At 44.0% G+C, this 17,865-nt stretch overlaps 1 protein-coding gene across 1 annotated transcript in view; it reads right to left on the reverse strand.

Moving 5' to 3' along the window:
* Window positions 1-17,865, reverse strand: part of GALNT18 (UDP-N-acetyl-alpha-D-galactosamine:polypeptide N-acetylgalactosaminyltransferase 18) — a 468,442-nt gene that overhangs the window by 38,246 nt on the left and 412,331 nt on the right. The window contains exon 10 of the mRNA XM_006873014.1: window positions 4,009-4,173. Within this exon, the coding sequence (XP_006873076.1) occupies window positions 4,009-4,173 (165 nt within the window). The remainder of the gene's footprint in view (window positions 1-4,008; window positions 4,174-17,865) is intronic.

Raw genomic sequence — 17,865 nt, forward strand, 5'->3', positions numbered from 1 at the left:
TAGAGTATAGGACCTTAGGTGGAATCCTGAGTCCCATCCAGAACCTTATGAGGTGGGACATTCCCACTAGAAAGGACAAGCAGACTGGAACAGCTACAGTGACAGAAGATACAACTTCAAAGAAAGATCAAGAAAAACCAAAACAAAAATGTCTGGCTACTACAAGAATAAGCAAGCCGTTCGCCAGGAAGACATCAATGCTAGCAATCAAGTGCCTTCAGGATAAACTCCCCTCTAAGACTGAAACTCAAAGGGAATACACAAACAAGCATGTAAGCTTGCTGGTCACCACATTGGTCTACTGATGAGTGGAAGAGGCAGAAAGGCATCAATGAAGAAATGGGCTGTGTTCAACCCCAGTCCATTGAATCCCGGTGACTTGGAGATGAGAGAGAGAAGAGGAAGGGCTGGTTGGGCAAAAGTGTGTTGAGACTTGAGGATATTTGAGCCCATGGACAAGGACTTAGCTACAGAGGGCTAGAGCTGAGAGTGAAGCATCCAGCTGATATGAAGTGAGGGGAGATGCACAAGAACATTCAAACTTGCATACAGTACCCTTTTGACCTAACTTCAATGGCTCGATAATCAGAACTCGACTAGATGAAGATTGAAAAAAAATAAACTTTTTTTTTTGGATAAAGGAAACAAGGGTAAATTGCTTCAATTTGATGAACCTGACCTATACTCAAAGCAGTAGTTACTTTAAAAACCAACAGCGAGGGAAGGAGTCTTCACATCAAGTATCAATGCTATCCCATCTATACACAGGGTAGAATGGCACGGGCAACTTAAGACATTGGCTACCTAAAATGAGGGGTTAATAAAGGCACGAAGTGACTGGCTTACAAGGTTTCAAGAGGGAGTTTAGTTTAAGAGTATGGGGGGGGAAGAAAGAGTCTCCACTCAATAGCTGTCATCTTGTCTAGATGGGTCTGATGAAAAGAGATGGGGATAAGATTCATAAGATTCAATAGTGAATAACTGTTATCATGACTAATTGCAACTGTCACAGTTGTAAAGGTAGAAGTTTTGTAACAAAAACAGGGAAGTGGTTAATCTTACATACAGTCCAGAAACAGAGGACCCTAGGACCATCAAAAGAGAGGTGCACAAGCAGAATGCGGGACCTTATCCAGAGAAGCAGCAGCGCCAGAGATGGAGGCAGAGATGGGGGCTTGGAAAGAAGGTGTGGTTGAGGACTCTAGATTCATGGACTAAGAAGACAGGGATTAAGAGCCGGTGGCCAGGAGCAGACTTGCAGAAAGAATGTGCCCTTTGGAGATGTAAATTATTATATACGCCCGAGTGGTTTTTTTGTTTGTTTGTTTTTAAAAACTAAAGTGGATAGAGAAAAATACTGTTAACTGATGGTACATGGAAGGGATTATAATCATTGTAACGAAGCAAGGTGTATGATTTGTTGAATGTAAAACTGATGATATGCTCTGTAAACTATCACTCAATCCACAATAAAAACCTAACAACAACAACAACAAAAAATTCCACCCACACCAAACAACAGATTCATATTCCTCGAGCACACCTCTACTTGGGGTGCTCTGCTCTCTTTTCTATGCCTGGGAACTGTCTCTGCATCTTCCATACCCAGATCAAACAGCCTTACACGTGAAGAGCCCTTGAGTTCAGCAGAAAGAATCAGTCAGCTCTGGTTCCCAGAACATACTACACTCCTCTGTTTCTGCTCTTCTCATTCAATTTTGTTGAGTGTTTACATGCCCATGGGCAACCTGAGAGCAAAGGTTGTGTCTAATTCATATCTGCATCCATTCTGCCCAACCCCTGGCCTCAATAAATGTTTGATGAATGACTGAAGGGGTGAATGTTGATCATCAGAAGGCTGTTCATTGGAGCCCTTGTACCTCAGTGTTGCCAAGAGATGTTTTCATCAAATGTGGTTTCTTGAAGTCAGTATCTAACCCAGTCCTGACTCAGCCTGAAGCTTCAGATATCCAGAGGCCCTTGCAGGGATTAGAGAAAAGGCATTTTATTTGCTAAGAAGAAAACCAGGGTATGAGATGAAACATTGAGATATGCAAATGCCTAGCTCCTTTGTAGGAGAAACTGGGAGAATTGCACTAGATGATTTTGAAATTAATTCAGCGTGAGTGTCTGTGGGGTTTAAATGTGGTCCTCAGGAGAGTAAGTAAAGAATGGGCAACATGGAATGGGAAAGGAGACTTGAAATGCACCCACTCAAAGCTCCTTTCAACCTGGCTTCTGCACCAGAACATTCTGGTTGGTAGGGTCCCCATGTAATTTGCTAAGATTGAAACCTATTAACAACAACAACAAAAAAGCCAGCTCAATCACAAAACTTAAATCATTTAAGAGGTTTCCAGCTACCTCTTGCCTTGTCAACAGCAGCTCCTAACCAGTGAGGACTTGCGGACAGATTCGGGTTGCTTGATAAATAAATGTTGATCATTTTTCATTACGCAAAAATTCCACCTACATTAATTTAAAAGTAACAAGTGAGACTGGCTTCTCTGGATCTGCAAATTAGGGATGAAAAAATAATTCCAAACAGTTCCCTTTGGTCGAATGATCAAAGATATGGCTGCCAACAGACTGTGAGACTTTTAATTAGAAATATACTAAAGTGACCCCATCTCCAGGGCTTCAAACACCAACAACATCCTGCTTTGTGGCTTGCCCATGGCAGCTCAAGCAGAAATTGTGTAGGGCTGTCCAAGATCATTGACTTAGATGAGGAAAGGCTAGAGCTGGATTTGGGGTGTCACTGCCTCGAGGATATCTGTTTTAGGGAAATGGTCTCTCCTCTGCCTGCCAGGAATGGGCAGATAAGATAGGAAGGGTGTAAAGGCATGGTCATGGACTATCAAGGCATACAGAGCTGGAACCCAGGCACACCAGGCCCAAGACCTCAAGCATGTTTCTGAAGGATATATGTGAGGCTGTGATGGAGACAGATGGGGGTCTGGGACACAGAAGGAGCTTAAGCTCTGGGTTCATTCAGTCTGTTAAATGCCATGGCTACTATCTGGTTGTATAATCTTGGCCAGGAGACTGAGGCTCATTTTCTCTTCTTTACGATGGGGTTGTGTGCTTATGAAACCAAACTACACAAGGCTGGACACAGAGAGCCTAGGATAGCCAACACAGATAGACAAAGCTGTTTCCACAGTTACTGCTTCCACAGTCACCAAGGTGGGGACTGTCTCTCACACAAAGGTATTTCCCTGTGAGAAAACTTCACCCCTAGAGTGACCTCATACTGGGATGAAGGCAGAGGGAGGTCACAGACCAGAGACAATTCAGCCCCGTCTCTGGCTGGCTGACTGGTGATGTCATCCTGTGAGAAGGAGCATCTGCAGGAGAGATGCAAGAGTCTCGCGTCAGAGAAAGGAGCCCCGGTGGTGTGATGGCTAAGTGCTGTTTAATAACCAAAGGGTCGGTGGTTTGAATCCACCTAATGGTTCTGTAGGACAAATGACCTGGAGATCTGGTCTCAAAAAGATTACAGCCTAAGAAACTCCTTATTGTTGTTGTTGTTAAGTGCTGTTGAGTGGGTTCTGACCCATAGTGACCCTGTTTAGGGTTTCCAAGGAACAGCTGGTGAGCTTGAACCATTGATCTTGTAGTTCAAACGGCTATGCAGTTTGACGCATTGAAATTGTTCTATTGTGTCATATCAGGCATTGCAATCGACTTGACAGCACGCAATAACAAAATCAAAGAGATCTGAGCTTAGCTCCTGATCTTGTCACTGCGTCTCCCTCCAAACCTCAGTTTTCAATCTCAAAATTAAACACAACAATAACCAAATAATAACAACAGTATCCTCCCTCAGCACCGCTATCAGGAGGCAGGAAGCTAATGTATGTGTAACTCCCGCACAGAGTAGGTGCTCAGGAAACACCTGGGACTTGGCCTGGAGTCAGCCGACTTGCTGCCTCTTCTCCTCTCCATCTATCTCTTGCACCTATGGCTGCCCCATTACTATTTCTGGGGCCCTGGAGCGCTTACCTGAGAGAACTGCCAGTGAAGCTTCATTCTCTTGGCTTTGGCATAGCTGCATTCGATAAGGCGTGGTCGACTGTTGACATCTACCAGGCACCGGTTGTCGTCGTCATCAATCGTGGGACTCAGGGTGCCTACATGGATCTGCTGACTGCTGGTGTAGTACACGTTCTGGGAATTGATGTAGGGAGGAAGCATGAGAGAAGAAGATGAATGCGAATGGCCAGAGAGATGGAGCAAGTGACAGGGCATCTCACCAGCCGGCTCACTAGGTAGACTCTCTATTCTTTTTCACAAAAGTTGCATTGTATTTAACTATTTATGAAATCAATGTAATATCCTTGTTAGACTGAAAATTAAAACTGATTTTCTACAAAACAATTGAATCGCCATGTTCTTAGCTCTTGTGTAACATTAAATCATTAAAAAAACTAAAAAGCAACTTAATTATTAGCATTTATAAAACAGTAAAATTATGGAAAACAGTCTTATAAGGAAATGTGCAGAACACTAGAGAAATACAATGAGTGAACCTTGCTGGGAATAGTCATGATTTTCAGTAGGTTTGCTTTACACTCATACTGTAGTTGACTGAACACGTTAGGCATCATAAAACAGACACCTGAAAGACTAGAAATATACCATTTCTTTTTTATTTTGTTTCGAACGTTTAAAAACAGTTTGCGAAAAATGAAGTAATTAAGAACCATCTTCAAGTTGAGTATCGGCCTAGTTTCCGCCTGCTGGCATGTTTCTATTCCTCTGGAAAGTACTTCATTGAATCACTCTGAAAGAGTTCATTTTCTTCGTATCAACTGGACTCAGAATTAATGTGCCAGTTTTGGGTTTTCCAACCTGTCCAAGCCTTCAAAATACTGGGTGCTGATTTCTTCTTTTGGGATTTCCTACATCTGTCTGCTTGCCCTTTTCTTTTCCATGACATTATGTGTCCTGGGCTCAGTCTGTATGCTGAGAGAATCATCCCAGAAGTTGGATTATATGAAGAAAGTGGCATCAGGACTAGAGGAAGTCATTAACAACCTGTCATATGCACATAACACAACCTAGCTTGCTGGAAGCCAAGAGGACTTGAAGCACTTACATTCTCTTTTCTTCTCCCTTTGCTGCCTTGCTTTCTTTGATTCACTCCTGCAGAATCTTGTAATCAACATAACTCTTTTTGGGAGGCGTGATACCCAGCATAATGGCACGTTCTAGAACCCTCCCCTCCTCTCTTCTCTGAACCTTTCCTTTCCTTAACTGGTGATTCCAACCAGTGTACTTCCAAACGAGCCTTTGTGTTCTCATCTTGGCTCAGCTTCCATTTTCTTTTTTTTCTGTCTGCTGTGAAATGCTACCACCCCTGCAATCTCCCTGTTAGTCTTCAGGGAAGACGGAGATACTGCAGCAACTCTTTTTGGCTCTGAAGGGAAATTTGTGGAGGTCACAGAAGGAGAATAGTGCAGCTCTTCTTGAGCTACTTGAAGAAGCTGGAAGCACGTCTCCTTTGGATTCTTCTAAGAGCTTTGGGTGGAGAAACTGGTTCCTCTGACAAAACTGCTGTGGGTCTCACATCTCTCTTCTTGCTTTCCCTTTCCTTTTTGCTCCTCTGCTGTTTTGTTTCATCTTCCCTCTCTCCAAAGTCACAAGAGGTTCTGGAACAGGGAATCCTGAAGCGTCTGAGACCTCGCAGGCACAAGAGACATCAGAACCTCCTCTTGTACCATCATGGGTTCTACAGATGAGGCATCAGGCCCAGACCCCACCCTAGACTCTGTGTTCTTTAAATTGTTTTTCTATTGCAAACAACAACAACAAAAATCCTTTTACATTCATTCAGTATATGGCCTGAATCACATGTACAATTGAGACAAGCGATCAAGAAATAAAATATCCCTATCATCTGCAGTGTACTGTATTCTCTTCCATTCCACGTGATATTATTCTTTCATTGAAAGAAATAATTTGATCCTAACCTAATAAACTGATTTCTTGACTCATACTTTTGAATCCATCTTTTCATAGATAAACTGACTTCCTTCCCATCTTCATAAATATGTTGTGTCAAGACAATGTACTGATGTAACAGATACAGGGCAAAAAGACTGAGGCCATGCTTTCAGGAGCTCAGTCTTGAAAGATGAGAGATTCCAGTATTTAATTTCTACCCTTACTAAGACTGTGTAGAGGCAGGAGTTGGTAAGCTTTTTCTTCAAGGGTCAGATGGCAACAACTGTGAAGATGTCGCAGGACTGGATAGTGATTTGTTCTGTTGTGCATAGGGTTGCTATGACTTGGAGCCGACTTAATGGAACCTAACAACAAATCACACTGATACATGAACTGTCCCTACTTCTTCCATGTGCCTACCTTGTTTCTTGCTATTTGAAAAACAGAAATGAAAACTCACCACCCCCAGGAAGCCCTCCCTGAATATACGGAAGCATGGAGCCTCGTCCTGGTGCCCCAGACCTCTCTTTAAAATGAGCACGTCTGTTTACGACCTTGAACTGAATGCACTACCATCTATCCTCAGGCCTTAGTTACCTATGTGTTACTACCCAGACTTTCTGAGACTTAGGAGCCAATGGGGCTGCAAACAAGGAAAGCCAGGGGGCCTAGTCACTCCTGTCATCCATATTTGACTCTCGTCTCCAGGGAAGGTTCCACAAACACAAGTGACCACCCAGGTAATAGCAGAAATCTGTTTTATCCACTTAGCTGCTCTCTGAAGTGCTTGGGGAGATGCTCTGACAGACATGTGAGCACTTACTATCTGGTATAGCTGTCACCGGAGCTGTTTATTGCTCCAGAGTCTGGGAAAATCATAATAGGGACAGACAGTTGTTTGTTATTTAAAAAGCAAACAACAAAGTGCTACTTGAGTAGTGTAGCCAAGAAACCAGCAGATCACGGAGGAAGATTCAGCCAAGGGATCTTCTCTAGTTGTTACATGGATAGCTCAGAAGCCCAGCTGGTAGTGGATTGAACCAATAAATGGCCTGAACACAAAAAAATGGGAGACAGTTTTGTACAAGATGCCCCAGTTTTACTGCCTGCAGGCCTGCACGCACTAGCTATGCTTTCTGACCTTAGAAGTCCTGCTGGGCTCAGTCTGAATCACTGCACGCCTCTCATTCATCTATCCACTCTGTAAAAGATACATGTAATGTACAGAGCCTGCCAGACATGAGGAGAAGCACTGGGTGTATAGGCATAACCAAGGAATAGGTCTGTCCTCAAGGAGCTCTCTATTTAACGGAGGAAAACGTCATGTAAAACATCACTCATAAAGGTGTGTGGCACTGAGAGTGAAGCCTAGTAATAAATTATAGACTTTAGCTAATAATAATGTATCAAGATTGGTTTATCAGTTATTAACAAGTACATCACAGGAATGTGGTATCTTAGGAACAGAAGCAAATGTGTGCAGTTGGTTGTTGTTAAGCGCCACCAAGTCGGTTCTGACCCGTAGTGACCCTGTATAGGGTTTCCAAGGAGCAGCTGGTGAACTTGAACTTCCATGGTAGAGGGCATATATAGAAGCTCTGTACAGTGATACAATTTCCTTATATACCTACAACTGCTCTAAAAAATAAAGGCCATTAAAACAAATAATACTTATTACACAACAGGGTAGTTTTATGTCTGTTGCTGATTTTGCTAGTCACAAGAAAGTATCACCTCCACCCTAACAATGGGAGTCCTGGTGTTACAGGATCAGCATTAACTGCTAACCCCAAAGTTGGTGGTTTAAACCCACCAGCTGCTCCTCCAAAACCCTATACAGTGTTGCTATAAGTCAGAACTGACTCGATGGCACTTAACAACAACAAGAGCCTTAATGAGAAAAATCTGAGTAATCTACAAAGTCATTTTAAGAAGTAGGGACAGCAAATGGAGAAGCTAGACTATATGAAGAAGACCAGGATTGGAGGAAGACTCATTAACAACCTGTGATATACAGATGATACAACCTGGTTTGCTGATAGCAAAGAGACCTTGAAACACCTGTAAAAATCCAAGAGCACAGCCTTCAGTATGGATTACATCTCAATGTAAAGAAAACAAAAATCCTCACAAAGGTAAACAGCATCATGATAAATGGAGAAAGGACTGAAATTGCTAAGCACTTTATTTTACTTAGATCCATAATCAACACTCATGGAAGCAGCAGTCAAGAACTCAACTGATATATTACACTGGGCAAATCTGTTACAAAAGACCTCTTCTAAGTGTTAAAAAAGCAAAGATGTCACTTTGAGGACTGAGGTGCACCTGACCCAACTAGCTATGATATTTTCAATCACCTTCTATACATGCAAAAGCTAGACAGTGAATAAGGAAAACTGAAGAAAAATTGATGTCTTCAAATTATGGACTTCCAGAAGAGCAGACAGATTTGTCTTGGTAGACGTACAGCCAGAATGGTCCTTAGAAAAGAAGATGGTAAGACTTCATCTTATAAACTTTACACATATGATCAGGAGGGATGAAGCCCTGAAGAGGGCCGTCATGCAGGAAGACCTTCAACGAGATGGATCGCCAGTGGCTGAAACAATGGGCTCAGCCATAACAGCAGTTGTCAGGATAGTGAAGGATCGTGAGGATAGTTCAGGACTGGGTAGTGTTTTGCTGTATTGTATACAGGGCTGCTGTGAATCAGAATGGACTCAATGGCATCTAACAACAAAAACAACATCAAAATGTCGAGTTCCCAAGTTAATCAAGTCAACTAAACTTCAAAGGGTAATAAGCCTCCCTGAGCAGAGACAAGACCTATGAGCTTTCTCACCTTTGGTAATGCATGTGAGGAAGAGGTAGCAGCCATAAAAAAGCAGGTTAAAAGAGAGATACATTTTTAATGACGTCTTAATGACTTAGACTGAATGTGGCCAGTGTGGCTTTGAAATCTGCTGGAGCACTGCACACAAGGGGAGACTGCAGACTTGCTAGCTCCTTTCCACAAGCCTCCACTGGGGGCTCACAAGAAAGGCTGGTGTGAGGACAAGAGGGCCTGGCTGTGTTTGAGGTTGGAGCAGAGGTGTCCAGAGAAGCCCATGAATGTCCCAGACCTGCTGTGAGGAAAAAGTGGTGATTAGCTTTTACTGTTGTTGTTGTTATGTACCGTGGAGTTGGTTCTGACTCATAGCGACCCTGTACAGGGTTTCCGAGGGGAGCAGAAAGCCTCATCTTTCTCCTGCCAAACAGTTGGTAGTTTCGAACTGCTGATCCTGAGGTTCGCAGTCTGATTTGTAACCACTACACTACCAAATCTGCCTTCTCTGATATAAAGTGGAGGATGTCTCCACTGAGTGAGGGGTGAGAACCTCTCCTAAACCCGGGTTCCTGCCCTGATACTAGGTGAAGGGCAGCTCCTACTGGTGACAGGTAGAAAACTCGTCAGTCGGCCACACTGCTTGTTACTGAGCAAAGCCTTTTGCCACTTGAGGGGCGGGGGCGGGGGATTGTCAGAAAATCTACTCATGCTCAGTGATAACAAGGCAGAGTGCATTTGCCTTGGGGGGTGGGGCAGGAACCTGCCTCTGCTTTAGCCCTGCCCTGAGTAGGACAAAGAAGTTGTTTGCTAATTGAGGAGAGACAGGAATGCTGAGAAAGCCCTACTCTGACCTGGAGCAGAAGAGCCAAAAGAACATTCCCTCTATGAACCTTGCACTGAGTAGCAAGCAAGCAAAGTCTGCGGATGAAGAAGGGTTAAGAGTGAATAGACAAGAGACCTTCTATGACACTGGTAGGTAGAGTCTGTTAGAAGCTGATGTTGGTCTCAGAACACTGAGACAAACCTTCCAGTATTCTAGATTTCACACTAAGCACAAGGCAGCTACAGTTCACCACTGGAAGCATTTGGGGCCTGGGAACACTGAAAGTAGCTATCTCATTGCCACTGAGTTTTTATAGGACAGAGGAGAATTGCTCCATTGGAATTCCAAAGCTATATATCTTAGAGAAGGAGACAGCCACAACTTTCTTCCATGGAGGCAGTAGTGGGTTCAAACCACAGACCTTTGTGTTAGCAGCTCAACACTTACTCTCCATGCCACCAGGGCTCCTGAAGGTAACTACAGGTAACCACATCCAACTTACTGACCGACAAGAGTGACTCCAACCCCCACACTAATGGTCTGATACTAGAGGAGATAAGTCCCTCCCCAGGAGGAGATTTACTTATCTTTGTTGTTTATCTGTACTCCTGGTGTGCTGCTACTGTAGGATAAGCACTCCATGGTCAGCAGTTCAAACCCACCCACCAGCAGTCAGAACTGAGTCCACGGCACTTAACAACAATAACTGTTCTTTTACAAGTATAGTATGGCATTCAGTAAAAAAAAAAAAAAAAAATAAGACACATTAAGAAAGGAGAAAAAAAAAAGTAAAATGATCCACTGTCAAGAAATAAAAGACTCACCAGAGCTAGACCCTGAAGCATGTTGTTGTGGTTATGTGGCATGGAGTCGGTTCCGACTCATAGCGACCCTGTACAGGGTTTCCGAGGCTGTAAATCTTTACGGGAGCAGAAAGCCTCATCTTTCTCCCGCGGAACAGCTGGTAGTTTCGAACTGTTGACCTTCCGGTTCACAGCTCGATTCGTAACCACTACGCTACTGTTATTACATGGGTGCTGATAGGAATGTGATGCCTTGATGTAGCCACCCCAGCATGTGCTGGGTGGTAGGATGGCCAATGGAGTACAATGAGATCAGAGAACAGAGGAATCCATCAGTGAAGGGCCTTCCAGGCCCTGTTTGAGCTTTAGACGAAAGTGAGCTTTGAACACTTAAGGAAGAAGTGATTTAGCATAGTATTTTTAAATGAGAATAATTTTGTACACCAAGGGAGACTTGACAGTGTCAGGAGGCATCAGGTATCATGACTGATGGAGAGGGAAGACAAACACTACTGGTATCTAGTAGGTAGAGGTCAGGGATGCTTCCCAAAATCTTACAATGCACAGGCCACCACCCCCGCCCATGACAAATGATTAATCAGCTCAAACGTCAGTAGTGTCACTGTTGAGGAACCTTGACTTAGACTGCTAATAAGAAAAGATTTACTACTTTGAGCTGTTACTAGACATAAAGTAATTTATGGCATCCTGGTATGGTAACTGTAGGATAAGTACTGGACCACAGCCACAAGGTCAGTGGTTCAAACCAACCAGCCACTCCTCAAAAACCCTATACAGGATCATTATGAGTTGCAACTGATTTGTGGTATTGTGGGCTAATGTGCTGGACTGCAATGCTGTTGTTTGAACCTCAAGTTCAGTGGTTCAAGCTCACCAGCCACTCCTTGGAAACCCTATACAGGGAGGGTCACTATGGGTCAGAACCGACTCAACAGCACTCAACGGCCAGCACTTAACAACAAAGTGATTTATATATAACATTTATATATAACATTCTCTCATGTTATTCTAATAATGACTCTATAAGGAAATACTATTGTTACTTCCATCTTTAAGATGAGGAAACTGAGTCACAGAGAAATTAAAGTTGTCCAAAGTCACGTGATCAGTCAATAGCTGTCAAGATTTAGACTAAAACCATCTGGCTCTAGAGCCAGGGCTGTGAGCTCTCATCTCACTTACTGACCTGGGTCACTCCAGCTCCAGAAACCAAACTGGAGGCGGGGGTGGGGAGTGGGTGGGTGGAGGCAAGGGCACTGTAATTCCTTAGAGCAGGGGTGGGAACCTTTTTTCTGCCAAGGGCCATTTGGATATTTATAACATCATCCATGGACCACACAGAATGATCAACATGAAAATTAGCCAGCTATATTTGGTCCAACATTTAATTAACTCACCTGTAATATGATGGCTGGAGTCCTGGTGTGGCGCTGTGAGTTAATGTGCCAGGCTGCAAAAGCATTTGAACTGCAAGATTGACAGTTCAAGCTCACCAGCAGCTCCTTGGAAACCCTACACAGGGTCTCTATGGGTCAGAACCAACTCAATGGCACTTAAAAACAACAACAATGTGATGGCTCGAACTGTGGTTGTCTTGGCAGGGTCAGACCAAATGATTTTGCAGGCCTTATATAGTCTTGTCAGAAGGGACCAGTCACTGGAGAAGGATATCATGTTTGGTAAGGTGGATGGTCACTGAAAAAGAGGAAGACCTCCAACGAGATGGATTGACGAAGTGGCAGCATCGATGGACTCAAGAGTGCCAACAATAGTGAGGTTGGCCCAGGATCGGGCAGTGTTTTGGTCTGCTGTGCACAGTGTTGCTATGAGTTGATACCGACTCGACGGCACTTAACAACAACAATACAGTCTTAGAGCAATGATGGAGCAATGATGGACTAAGGGAGGGGCCAAGGGAACTTGTACTAAATGTCCTATAATAAAAGATGGTACAAAGTACTAGTGCTGACAGAGCATCTCCTCTGCTGTAACTCATGTCAGCGTCTGAGGGCAAACTGTTTTCCTCTCTGTGAATGCTTTACTAGCCCCCAGAACACAGAGCAACATCCTGACCACTTAGCTCCTCCTCAGCTGCAAATGATTGATTCTGCTCATTCCTCACTCAGCCCATGCAGCCACAGTAGGATGGCAAACTGGATTGCAGACATTTCGTTCTGACGCTTGCAAGAGAGAAAAATTACTGGCGAGGTAGAACAAACACATTTGTTTGTTGGGTCTCACACCGGGCATTTTCCTCTGTTGTAGGCCAGTAGCTGGAGTAATAGCTAATAACTAAGCTGGACAGCCAATCAGGCAGCCCATAGGGCTCAGCTTGCCCTCTCCGGATCTCAGGACCACAGAGCCAAAGCCAGATAAAGACCCTTGGGCTCGGGGTCCCCCTTCTTCGCTCCCTTACCTTCTAGATAACGGACCAAGCTGCCTGTGATCTTCAGAAGTCTGTCTCTTCCCAGCAGGCAGGGTGTTGACCTACCTGGCTTAGACTTATTTATGGCCTTCCAGAGAATCTACCTCTTAAACATCAAACCACTTCACTGACAGAAACTCTGTCACTGGAAGAAGAACCATCTCAGGGAGAAAAGGGGAGAAGAAAGCAAAAGCATATTTGTACACCCATATGCTAATCTAAGGAGCTCTGGTAGCGTAGTGGTTACGAATCGGGCTACGAACCTTAAAGTCAACGGTTCGAAACTACCAGCTGCTCCGCGGGAGAAAGATGAGGCTTTCTACTCCCGTAAAGATTTACACCCTCGGAAACCCTGTACAGGGTCGCTATGGGTCGGAACCGACTCAAAGGCACTTAACAACAACAACAACATGCTAGGCTCTGGTAGCGTAGTGGTTACGAATCGGGCTGCGAACCTTAAGGTCAGCAGTTCAAAACTACCAGCTGCTCCGCGGGAGAAAGATGAGGCTTTCTACTCCCGTAAGGATTTACACCCTCGGAAACCCTGTACAGGGTCGCTATGGGTCGGAACCGACTCGAAGGCACTTAACAACAACAACAATGCTAGGCTCTGTGCTAGATGGTTCCCATACTGCTAGCCACTTTCTATTTGTAAGAATTAAGGAAAAAAATCAAATAACCACACCTATTGTCATCAGGTCAATTCCAACCCAAACCCCATACAGGGTCACTATGGGTCGGAACCGACTCGATGGCACTTAACAACAACAACAAGCGACCTATGTAGGGTTTTCTGAGACTATAAATCTTTATAGGAGCAGGCATACTTATCTTATCAAACCCCTGGTGGGTTTGAAGCACTGACCTTGTGGTTAGCATTCTAGCATTTATACTAAGGAAACAGAGGCTAAAAGGATTGACAATAAACTTACAGGCATGAAGTTGCTCTCTCTCCTCCCTGCCTAGGGGAAAATTCCAAAGACTTTGGAGTTCTTGCAGTTCAGTTCCAGGACCGAAACAGCCCTGATGATTTCCCCCACCCCCAGGAGACTAGGCAGGGCCTTCCCTAATCCTGGGCTGAAGCTGAGGCACCACCTCTGACCCAGACCCTGATTGTTGGCTCAGGCAGGCTCAAGCACAGGAGCTTAGCACCCTGGTCATCCCTATACATCCCCTCAAACCAGCATGAAAACCCTATGTCACTGAAACACACGGCGTCCTCTTGAGTCAGAATCAACACAATAGCATCTGCTTAGAGAAATGAAACCTCCTAAATAACATCAAGCTAAGGCAGTTGTTCCTACTTGAGTGAAGTAGAATCAGCTGGAATGTTAGAATCACCTGGGGTGGGGGACCTTAAAGAAACACAGGCTTCAGGGTTGAGGCATGGTGATTTATTCCAGGTGATTCTAATGTGTGATCCAGATTGAAGATTAGTTTTGTTAAGGAGATGTTAGGCAGCTGAGGGAAACACCTATGAGTACAGCCTTCTGTGGCCTAACCTTCTGTCTTTCTGCCTACAGCAAGGAGAGTCTTGGTTGCAGGGGGCAGTTCTTGTTAAGATTCTAATGAGAGTAGCCAGGAGGTTAGGAAGCACCATTGTTTGAAATTGCTTCAGTTTAGAAATGCCACATATAGGGCCCCACCCCAGATTTACTGCATGAGAAATTCTGAGTAATGTTAGATGATCACTAGTGGAGAAGTTAGGAGGCCTGGTGGGATAGAGAACATGAACTTCTGAGCACACAGACCTGAGTGTTAACCCCACACCTCTGTGCTTCCTCGCAGTGACCTTAAGAAAACCATCTGCCACTCTGAGCCTCAGTTGTTGTTAGGTGTCCTCGAGTCCATCCCAACTCACAGCGACCCTGTATAGGGTTTCCAAGGAGTAGCTGTTGAGTTTGAACTGTCAATCTTGTGTTAGCAGTCCGGTGCTTATCCTACAGTAATATGTACAATGCAGTTTTAAGGATTTAAATATTGAGAGCCCCTAGTGTGGCACTGTGGATTAATACGCTGGCCTGCAAAGTCACTTTGAACCTCAAGGTCAAGAGTTCAAGCTCATTAGCTGCTCCTCACAAACCCTATACAGAGTCACTATGGGTTGAAACCGACTTGACAGCTCTTAACAACAAACAACAAATCCCAGTGGAAAGGAGCTCTGGTAGCATAGTGGTTATGAGTCGGGCTGCTAACCTCAAGGTCAGCAGTTGGAAACTACCCAACGTTCCGTGGGAGAAAGATGAGGCTTTCTGCTGCCGTAAAGATTTACAGCCTCGGAAACCCTATGCAGGGTCGTTATGAGTCAGAATGCACTCCATGGCACACCACCACCACCACCACCAGTGCCGGTGGAGTCCTGGTGTGGTACTGTAGGATACACATGGTGGCTATGAGTCAGAACTGTCTCGATGACACTGAAAAATAACAACAGTCTGTCCCAGAGTCCTGGTGTGGATAAACACTGGACTGCTAACCACAAGGTTGACAGTTCAAACCCACCATCTGCTTCTCAGAAAGCCTATATAGGCTTGCTATGACTTGATGACACTTTACAGTCTATCCAGGGGATATAGGACAGGGGAAAGGCAGAGAGGGCCTGGGCCTGCATTAAAAACAACAATGACAACACAAGTAAGCCCAGTGCAGTGGAGCTGATTCTGACTCACAGGGACCCTGTAGGAGAGAATAGAGCCGCTCCCCAGGGTCTCTAAGATGGTACATGGTACAGTTTTACAGGAAGCGCCCACCTTGTAGTAAGCAGCTCAGTCTGTAACCAACTGTGCCACCAGGGTTGTTTTGCATTCCCACAGGAGGGCAGGAAAAGAAGCACAGGGAGGGGCCACTGGTCCAGCTCCACTTCCCCTACCTGGTCAGGAGCCATGTGGGGAAGGGAACGTGGGATGGGAAGAAGGGCGCTGAGCTTGGCTTCATTACATTTGTTTATAGAGTGGTGATTATGACACCCCTAACGTGATGAGAAATGCGCACTGTGGCCACTTTTCCTAAGAAGAAGCTGCAGGTTTCTCTGCAGTAGGGGCAGGGGGATGGGAAGGTGATTTAAAGGTTTGGTTATTGGCTATTAACCTCTTGACACAGAGGTTAGTTACAGACTGAGGGCCACAGTGTGCTGATGATAAATCAGGAACAAAGGGCAGTCATTTCCAAAATGACCCTGCATTCACCAGCCACATATAAAGGGAATGAAAAACATTTATCAGTATTCTGCCATAATAGTGGGGAAAAAAAAAACAAACCCAAACCCACTGCCATTGGTGATGTAGCATAAAGCACTGGACTGCAAGGTCAGCTTGCACTGTGAGGTTGGTGATTCAAACTTACCAGCCGCTCCTTGGAAACCCTATACAGGGTTGGTATGAGTGGGACTGATTCGGAGGCACTTAACAACAGCCATGACCCTATAGCACAGGGTAGAACTGCTCTTTAGGGTTTGCGAGGCTGCCAATCTTTATGGACATAGACTATCTCATCTTGTTCCTGCTGAGCAGCTGGTGGGTTTGAACCACTGACATTATGCTTAACGGCCAAATGCTTAACCCACTGTGCTACCAGGATCCCTTCCATGACTGTGAAGGAGCATAAATATGTAAGGCAAAGAAGTGCCTTTTCATGTCCTCTACCCATTTTGGGGGGTCCTGGTGTGATGCTGTGGTTTAATGCGCTGTACTGCAAGGTAGGTTCGAATCGCAAGATCGGTAGCTCAAGCTCACCAGCCACTCTTGGGAAACCCTACATAGGGTCACTATGGGTCAGAACTGACTTGACAGCACTTAACAACAACAATCCATTTTTAAATTGGGTTATTTGTCTTTTTATTGCAGAGGTGTTGTAGTTATTTATACATCTTAGAGCTTAGTCCCTTGTCTAATATGTTATTGCAAAAAAATTTCCCAGTCAGTGCTCTTCTGTTGAAATCTTTGGAAGCACTTACATATCTAATTTTTACAGGGTCATAGTCATCTATTTTGTCTTCTGATGTTTGTATGTTTTTAGTTGTTTGATAGTACATCATGTATAATGCCATGTATCAGAGCCCCTAGTTTGTCCCTATTGTTTCATTGATGATCTTTATAGTTCTAGGTTTTACAGTTAGATCTTTAATCTGCATTGATTTTTCTTTTTAACTTAGTATAGGGTATGAGATATGGGACTTGTTTCATTCTTCTGCAAATGGATTTCCAGCTCTGCCAGTACAATTTGTGGTGTTTTGGCCCTTGGTCAAAGATCAGCTGACTATATGTGATGGATTTACTTCTGAGTTCTCAGTTCTGTTCCACTGATCTATGTACTACTACTGGGCTCTTTTGATCCCTGTGGCTGTGTAGTATGTAGTAGATTTTGAGTTAAGAAAGTGAAAAGCCTCCAACTTTGTTCTTCTTAAGCAATGCTTTGCTTATTTGAGGTCTCTTTTCTTTCCATATAAAGTGAGTGATCAGTTTTTCCATCTCTTTAAAGAATGTTGTTGGAACCTGGATTGGGATCGCATTATAGATCGCTTTGGGTAGTGTTGACATTTTCACAATGTTAAGTCTTCCTTTTAATAAGCATGGTATATTGTTTCATTTTTGTCTCTTTTGTTTTGTTGTAGTAGTATTTTATAGTTCTCTTTGCATAGGTTTTTTGTTTCTCAGGTTAGATTTATTCCTAAGTATTTCAACTCTAGGGTGGCTATTGCAAATGGTATTGTTTCCCTGATTTCCTTCTCAGGGTTCTTTTTATTAGTGTAAATGAATCCTACTGGTTATAGTGTGTTGATCTTGTACCTGCCACTTTGCTGAGCCTTTCAATCACTTCCAATAATTTTATTGTTGACTCTTGGTTATTTTCTATGTATGGGATCATATAATCTGCAAATAGAGAGTTTTGTTTCTTTGCCAGTTTGTTGTTGTTGTTGTTAGGTGCCATCAAGTCAGTATCGACTCATAGCAACCTTATGTACAACAGAACAAAACACTGCCTGATCCTGGGCCAACCTCACTATTGCTGCCAC

This window comes from Chrysochloris asiatica, unplaced genomic scaffold, assembly GCF_000296735.1.
Source record: "Chrysochloris asiatica unplaced genomic scaffold, ChrAsi1.0 scaffold00219, whole genome shotgun sequence".
Classification (NCBI taxonomy): domain Eukaryota; kingdom Metazoa; phylum Chordata; class Mammalia; order Afrosoricida; family Chrysochloridae; genus Chrysochloris; species Chrysochloris asiatica.